This window comes from Anopheles bellator, chromosome 1 (genome assembly GCF_943735745.2).
Source record: "Anopheles bellator chromosome 1, idAnoBellAS_SP24_06.2, whole genome shotgun sequence".
Lineage (NCBI taxonomy): Eukaryota > Metazoa > Arthropoda > Insecta > Diptera > Culicidae > Anopheles > Anopheles bellator.
Genome location: NC_071285.1, coordinates 55,292,090 through 55,300,996, shown reverse-complemented (window position 1 = coordinate 55,300,996; position 8,907 = coordinate 55,292,090). Strand labels below are relative to the sequence as shown.

Here is an 8,907-nt window from a genome sequence, read left to right as displayed (position 1 = left end):
GGCGTGGAGAGTGCAAGATTGGTAAGCGGATAGGCTATTTGTAGTGTGTAAGCGATATCCCGTTCCCGTGGCTGGTGTTATAATAAATGTCAACAAGGACACGATCGGTGCGCTGCGTGTGCGCGACCGTACTGCAGCCCGACACCGACACACGGGTGGCCGAACGGGGTCTGGGGATTTATTGAAGCAAACTGCAACCCACACGGGCCGGGGCCAGAAATCCAATACCCTGGCGATGCGATCGGATCCATTCCGGAGTTCCACGAAGCAGTGATCTTTCTCGCCCGTCTCGTATCGAATAGCCTCCTGCAGTATCCGGAGCAATACTAATTTTTGCCCAAAAGCTTCGGATAAGTTTTGGATTGGGCTTGGATTTAAGTGTTACTGTTCCCTACTGCTAACCACTGTTACCTAGAACTATTTTGGTCGAAGGGCAAGATGCATATTGTAGAGGGAACGCATCGAATTTTTCAGTCATGTCCCATTGATTTTTAACAAGTTATGAAAGATTGACGAGGCTTGGAAAATACATGACGGTTGTCGGAAAGCGCTCCTTCCGTGGCCTAATAAGTAATGCAACAGATGAAAGTATTCCCATTTTCTTTGCGCTACTATTTGATTGGTTAATTTTAATGTACGCGATTGCGCTTCGCTCGACATCCTTTAAAAAGCATGTCTGCGGACACGGCGGCGCCCGTCGCATTGTCCTTCTCGTGGCACTTTTGGGCCCACCCATTCGCGCTCCGAAAGAGGTGAGAAGTAATTTTAACACCTTCACCCGTTCAGGCCCATGTCGCATACTGACGTTTGCCCGCACTCTCGCTGCACTGCACGCGGTCTTTTATGCTGCCATCCTTTCAATTATGCTGCCACCCAGACGGGCCGGGGAGTCATCATCGTCACCTTTTGGGGCGAGGCGGCCTCGGCCACCTCGCACATTCCAATTACAACATCCACCGCGCGCCGACAATGGGGTGCCGAGGCCGTCGCGGAGTCCTTCGCTCATTGCTGCCGCTTCTTGGTCATTAGTTTGGCGCACGGCGGAAGCTGACACCGCCGATTGTTTCACTGTCGGCCATGCGTGGAGAGCAACGTCGCAGAGCGCCGAAGGATGCGTCTTGATGGTGGAGAAAATTAAAACCGACGATGCCAGGCGAGGCGAATAAAGACTGCGCGCTCCGCGGAACCAGAAACGATGCGCCGAGCAGAACATTGGCACAAGTCGACCATTCGACAGTAAGAGAGAGTGAGAGAGAGCGAGAGAGAGGGCGCGCGAAAAGGGGGGAAAATTGTCCAATTTTTCCATCATCCTGCGTCGCTTTTCATCATCGAGCCTCGGCAAACAAAGCCATCGCAGATGCTCATTAATGTCACCGGAAACACTTCGCTTACAGTTTGCGGTTCGCAGGTCGGCCGGTCGGTCCCCCCCCGCCGGAGGGCTTTGCCGGCAAATTGGATGATTAATCACCTTTTTACCAACGATACTGTTTTAATTACGTACTCAACATTCCGAACCGGTCGGACCGAGCGACCGATGGTCGTTCGCTTTGACATTCAAAGGAGCGCGTGACGACCACAGCGCCCGGCCATCGAACGGTGATTGATTTTTCTCCATCGCCCCGGCTCGAATCCGGTGGTGGTCTCCTTTGAGAAAGCGCTGGACCCATCTTGCATGCCCATCGCCCGGGGGTTCGTAAGTGCTCAAATGAATTACTCTTCAATCAGGCCGATGGCCACCACCGTCGACGACCGGGCGTCTTTCAATGGGCGACCAACTGTTTTACGTCGTTTGACGGTCTCCGTTGTAAAGCAATGGCCCACTGCAGTTGCACTTGCCAGTGTGCGCTACGCTCTCTGCGTCCGATGACCAAGAGAGGTGGACCGAGCCATGAAGGTTCCATTCAAAAACGTCGGGTCCACCATTAGACGAGACTAAAATCGGATCGATTGCCACCGGGAAGCCGATTCGAGAAAAGTAAATCCCGGTTTCAAGCGGGACCACGGAGACCATCGGCATCCTTCTGGCCAGCGCCAGAAGACGGACCGTTGCAGTACGCAACGGGCACACCGGGCTTTCTCTGATGACGGTCTCTTGGCCGGCGTCTGGCCACCGGTCACCGTGTACCGATGGGTGTAATTACTGGCTGATGGGATAGGTTTTTGAATGGAGATGTTGATTGAAAATTGGGACACTTTCATTGGGGCATTCAGGGGCCTTCGATCGGCGCGCAAAACTTCGACTGCTACACAGGCTGCGTGCGTGGACCATTTTATGGTCCGATGCAACGATTTTTTTTACCGAAATGATTCACACTCGGTCCTTCAGTACTGGCCAAACAATAGTGTAGCGAATTGTTTCCAACTCTTAAACGGTGGTCCTGGGCATCCTGGAAACCAAAAACCACAATCTTCGGGCCCCGTTTTGGGTCGCTCCGTTTTATGCGTCTTTCGAAACGGCCCATCTAATCCTTAAGCAGCGGATCCAACTTTATGGCTCATTTGCCACGATCAATTAATCTACCAAGCGCTGCCCAGCCTCAATAACCGCGCCAGAGATCGGATGTCGTGAAAAACGGAGGGCACTTTTCCACGGCCTCGCGCAGATGCATGAATTACGGACCCCGGACACCGGAGATTAGGCTACCAGCCGGCTATAAACCCGGCGGGGGGCACTAGGAATGGTTTTTCTATTAGAAGCCACCAGAGTCCGTGGATCCGTGCAAAATGGTGGCAATTTTCCCACCAAATTTTCCCCCGCTCGGATTTTTGTTTTGTCATTTTGATCTATTTTTTTCCACAACGCTGGCCACGATGGCCCATTTCAACTTCATAACCATAACAATAATCGTAAAAGTAAAGGACACATAAAAGCCGGAGCCTCGAAATGTGCTTTTCGCACCTTCACGCGCCGCACCACCCCTCCGCAAGACGGGCCTGCCAGGCCACCTGCTGTGTCCAGTGCCGGCCGGTCCCGAAAGAAAAAACCGGTGACCGCCTATCAAGATCCCTCTAGAATGCCGCGCTGTCCGACGGGAACGGGAACGAAGGATTATCGATTCGACGATCGGCGCTCTGAGAAGCAATGTTCGCAAAAAGTCCAAAAGTCACACCTGAACTTCCTCGCCGATCCAGAATATGTCAGCAATCTCTTCGAGGCCAATAACTTCCCGATGCACTCTGGTGGGACTCTTTGAGGCGACCACCACCGGCATTAGCATTCCGGCAAGCAAGGCGCGAATCGGCATCATGGTGCTTGCCGATCCCGATGACCACCAAAAACCCGAGGTGCAGTTCCCGGTTCCCCGAACTTCGCCCCGGGAGCGCAACGGCGAAATTCAATAAGTCCCAATCCTAATCGAATTAGCGTTCCAATTAGTCGACAACCTGCGGGAAGGTATGCTAATGAGACGACGCTACACCGACGGGGATCCTGTCCGGGATTCCGGATCCTGTACCTTCGACAGACAATCACATACCCACGCACATAGGACCCAGTGGACACGTCAAAGATACGCGCGGCCACCGACAGCGTAGCCAAAAATGACCATCGGCAGCAACGTGACCGGTGGCAGCAGCATACATCGCAACATAAAACGCACCCTCGCCGTCGACGACGGCTCTCGGGCTCGCAAATGGTCGCCGTTTTTCGCGCCGCGAGCGAACCATAAGCGGTGGCATAAATTTTTATTTACCACTTGTACGTGTTCGGACCATCGGACGGTATGGAACGGTCCGTTAGTCCGGCCGACCACCGAGAGACATGGTCGCTTCCGGCGTGTCCCCCGGGAGGGACCGGATTATGGTGCGATTGGTGTTGGCGGTCGGTGCGGTTGTTGTGTAATTCGGATCGGGCCCTACCCGGGAATCGAGAATTGAATGTGAGCGCCATAAACTAGCGACATCGGCATAACGATGATTTGTAAACAGAGATTTTTATGCTCCCGGTTGATTGATTCCCGACCGACGGCCGCAGTGGCTGTGGCAATATCGTGGACTCATGTTGAATATCCTAATTTATGTAGATTTATGTTGGCTTTGGCGTTGGTGAAATTCGATAAAGATGTTTTTCTAGTATTTTCCACTCTCAACTCCGGAGCGAAATTTTCCTCCGTTTTCCACTTATTCCACTCGCACGGACGTTCGTAACGGAGTCACCCTCGGGTGCGTTACCAGCGTTACGAGCTGCTCGAATTTTCCTTCCTTTCATGGGAAAGTCATGGGCATGGTGAACACTTCTTCATCCGCAGGATGTCATGCGCAGCACGGCCTACCATTCACTGGCACGGTAAACGTTCACCAACGGCTGTCAAAGTAACCCGCTTTAGGTCGCTTTCGCCAGTCAGGGAAATATCCCTCCCGAAGTTGGGCACATTTTCCGTTCGGTCTCTTTCGGTCCGGCCCGGAAAGGAAGGACGGAAAATTTCCCCAAACAGAGAGCGTGAGCGAGCGAGCGCGCGCGCGAGAGAGAGAACGAGAGCGAAAAAAGGATCCTTTCGCCAACCGTTCGGTCGTCGGGCGATGGTTGCTCGGTCCCGTGGCGGATCGAGCGTCCCGTTCGAGCCAGTCCTGCTTGAAAACTCGGTCGGAGTCGGACGTGCCCTTGGCGCTGCTTGCGTGCGGTCTCGACGCGAAAGCCTTCACACAGGGAGCGAAGCTGAAGCTGTCCGCGCGTGACTCGTGTGTGCGGGAAAACCGGTCGTCGGAAAAGTCGAAAAACTCCCATCCCGGTTCGTGGCGCGTTCGGACCGCGAACGAACGAAACCCACACAAAAGCTGCCAGCCCGCGCTATTGGCGAGAAACAGAAAAGAAAATAAGTAAACCGTGAAGATGGCAACCCGAAGAGGTGAATGAATTTGTCGTGCCGTCGTCGTCATCGCGCCCGCCGTTTGTGGCCTGGGAGATGTGCCGCGCCGTGTGAAGGCCACGGGACGGGTTTTCCAAGGAAGTGAAGCAATAGGAAAAAAAAGCCTACCGGTGGCGTCCGTCCGTCAGAGCATCGGCCAATAAGACAGCCGCGGCTTGACGGAACGTTGCCGCAAGGACGTTGATCCGTCGTCTCGTGTGCCCGGGATGTGTGGACGGGCTTCCGGATCCGGGTAGCTGTGACGAAGTTTTCGTGGGCTGCACCGGGAAAAAGCGGCCGCCGAAGGACGCTGAAGTGGAATCATCATCGTCGGGTTCGTCGGGGCTTAAGTGACGCGAATTTGAAGGATACGCTCTCGAAGGAGGCGTTCGGTTTGAATGATTGATATTTGCCCGCGAGTGAAAATCGAGCTACGATTGGCGGGTTCTGGTTTACGATTGGCTGCCGGTTGGTCTTTGATTTGCCTGAAACGAACGCTAAGCTCTAGCCGGTGGCGTTCGTTATTATCCGTCGAGGCCAAGAAATCGTAAACTAATACAGGATGAAAATGCTGCTTCACCGTGGTGCATAGCGGCCCAGGATTCGTGGGCCAGAAGAAGGTGCGTTCGTTCGGTGTTTAATTTCCGACATTCGGCATCGATCGGCATCGACCGTGCGCCGATTCGTTGCCGGCTGCGGAAGGACTGCAAGTGGCCACCAGAGTTCGTATCGCGAGTGCACTGATTTGCTGTGGGTGCGAGTGGTGATTGTGTTGCGAGGGGCCACTTGGCAGGGCTCGGAGGTAGAAGCACCCAGGAACGCCGGAAGGGTTGGACAGGCCGAGAAACATTACCACAATGTTACCGACAGCACCGGCCACCAGACCACCGTCCGGGCGCGCATCGTCATTAACGTCGAGGATGCGGCTGCCGCTGCTGCAAGCTATGCCGGCCGTCCTGACGGCGGTGCCGCTGCTGATGCTGCTGGCGGCCGGCCGGGTGCAGGCAGATTATGAAAATACGTGGAACTCGTACTACGAACAACCGTGCTGCGGTGGCACCGCCAACGGGCCGTTCCATCTGCGTCACCATGGAGGTATGTTTTTCAATTTGCCGACTCAGAGCGGTGCGATGCGTCGTTCGCATTCTTTTTCCCATCCACACATAAGCTCCCTCCGGCGCTGCGTACATTATTATGGTCCATGTCGGTCGGCCCGAAAAAAAAAAATTGCCGGACTGCGGGCATGGAAGAGAGAGCATAAATGAAAACAAACATCGCGGCGGTGTACATTAAACGACCGAGACCAAGGGTGTGGCTTAATCATGGTTAGAAGGTTTCGCCGGAACTCAAGACCATGCATGCTGCACGATGACGCACTTTTGCGATCCTTCGCGGCGGCCAAAGTGTGGATCCTTCGACACTTCGAACGGGCGCGGTTTACAAAATGGTTTCACCCTCTTTCGCGCTGGAAATTGACATGATCCGGGAGCGAAACCGGAGGGCCCACTCGAGGCGGCATAAGAAGAGCCCTAACGCCCTCTCGAAAGGGGCATTGTTTGAGCGACGCCGACGACCGGGATCGGCCCGTATTTTCATTTAAAAAACCGAGAGAACGCCCAGCACGTGGCCCAAGCGCCGAGTGGCACGGTATTCAATTACCACCGGGAGAAGCAACTGCAGTGGGGTCCGGAGCCGACGGCCAGGTCCCCTGCATATCCTTGTGCATCCGGATGCAGCAATTGGTCGGATCGGGCCATGAGCGGGCAGCATCAGCACTTTTCGTGCCGAAGGGGTTGTTCTTAATTCCTTCTTTCTCTTTCGGTTTTTTTTTCTTTCTTGCTGTTGTCGGAAAATAAAAAAATATCATAATGGCTCCCACTTGTTAGGGCCTCCCATCGGCCATCTTGGGCCGTGTGGGGTGTAGCCGAGTGTACCGGCAACATTAAGAAACAATCCCTCTTTTCGCTCCGAATTTCCGGGCACACTTTGTGTGCTTGACGTGGCCATTAAATCGTCGCAAAATGGAGTCCTGTAGGCCCGTTTTTTATGACACCGTTCTTGTAGTAGAATTGGGAGCCCAGGAGCTATATTATAAGTATGGTATGTAATGCATTGAAATCATATTTGAAGAGATCTAAAAATGGCCGATTAAATGGCATTTATTTTCGTTATGGGCTCAGATTAGATCTGTGGTATCTTTAAAAGTCTGAATCGATGACTGGGAAACCGTGAACGGATTGGTTAATCCATGCTAAAAGGACCATGAATCTGGGAAATCCATCATCCGCCCGTCGAACATGACTTTCTCCATTGAATTTCTCCTTAACAATTGCCGACAGCAAATGGACGGGAACAATGTCAGCCAACCATCACTTTTTCTGCAGGCAATTTTATGCCCTGTGAGCATATTTAAACATTGACTTCAAGACACGAGCTTTTCAATATATTCGTTTAATGGATTATGCATAAAGCATTGGGCAAGAGAGCTTCAACCAAGAGAATTTAGTACCTCTGGAACCTCGTATAGGCCCCGTCCTTTATCACAGCCCATTCGCCCTCTCTGAAATATCCCCTTCAGAACGTTCGAAGGATCGCACATTCGGTGCGAAATTATTGAAAAAGAGCTGTCGATGGAAGTCCATTAGGAGGAAAGTATTCATAATCCGCCGCCCAACACAACGGGATCGAGGAGGAATGTCCGGATCAGGAGCACAGCACACCGGGCGATGTGTAACATTCCTAACAGGATTAATGTTTGCACGCCTCACTCAACGCCCCCCCCGCCAAGGGAAATCGAACTGCAACCGTGGCGGTGGCCATCGCCTCCGCATATACCACACATACCACAAATACCTCACCCGAACCCGGAGACGTATAATTAATGTTGGCTGGGGCGCGTTCCTGGGGATCGCTGGGCGATCAGTTTGAAGAATAACATTTGCTTTCCTTCGGTCCTTCCACCGGATCCTTCCTCTAGGGGCTTACCGGTCGAATAATTCTTCAGCATTGCGCCGCGTTTTCTTATGTAACTCACCGCGCGCCTCGAGGGAATGCAGCTTCTCGGCCCCTCGGGGAATCGTTTGGCGCGCAAAAACGACCCGCCATTTGGCCGCGCTGATTGAACGCTCCCCTCCCATGCCGGGGGGAGAAGGCCTCCAATGCATCTTACGTCAACGCTCAGTTAGCAGCCTTCGGTTCACCTTCGACCCGCGGCCACTGCGAACGTGCTATATCCGATTACAGGGCCCGGCTCGGTGTGCGTCTGTGTATCGATGCTAAATGGTACGAATGGTCTCCCATTTGTCCGCCCTGCCTGGGTCCGCCTGACCCATTAGCACCCGCCTCCAACCCACCTAGCGAGCCCGTGGCCCGAAGGCTGCTATAAAACTAATTGCACCGACTACAATGTGCAAAACACTTTCATGCTGCCTTCTTGCGCCCGAACCCCCCTCCGATGCCAACGACCGTCGCGTGGTTGTTGTTGCTGGGCGCGGAACGTAAAAACGGTGGTCCACCTTGGGACTTTTCCTGGAATGGAATCGAGCCCCGGAGCTTTACTTCGGACCGGGCCGAGCCGGGCCGAGCCATGCCGGGCCGGACCGGGCAAGGAGGAAGATAAGTCACTTAAAAAGGATTACGTTGGACGTTGCAGTCCCTGCCCGGCGGGCCCCCGGTGCAGAAGCGCAGATTGGGCTCACCTGCGCTGCTTTCGGGCCCGGCCCGGTCGGAAACCGATTCCGGGAGCCCCAGCTCCCGGTTCATCACCGTAGGCAACGTGTGAAGTCTGGCTGTCCTCCGTCTGCATGTAAGCTGCAATGTTATGACCTGAAACCCTGCCTGGCTTGGGTTCCGTGTGCCCCTCGTTTTTTGTGTGTCTGCTTTGCTGTCCCCATTCCGGGGTTACAACCTTCCGGGGGCTTCGTTAGCCCCCCCCCCCGTTGGCCGGGCTGTCGTTGGCCTTCAGCAAAATACAGGTCATTCGAAGGTGGTGCTCGAAGCACTGGTCTTCGAGCTTCGGCAAAAGAGCATTGCGCCTGGCGAGAAAGCCGTTTTGCAGCGTTTA

General features: G+C 53.9%; 1 protein-coding gene across 1 annotated transcript in view; it reads left to right on the top strand.

Moving 5' to 3' along the window:
- The first annotated feature begins 5,701 nt into the window (after positions 1 to 5,701).
- LOC131215898 (semaphorin-2A-like) overlaps positions 5,702 to 8,907 on the top strand; it is a 54,650-nt gene continuing 51,444 nt past the window's right edge. The window contains exon 1 of the mRNA XM_058210294.1: positions 5,702 to 5,939. Within this exon, the coding sequence (XP_058066277.1) occupies positions 5,702 to 5,939 (238 nt within the window). The remainder of the gene's footprint in view (positions 5,940 to 8,907) is intronic.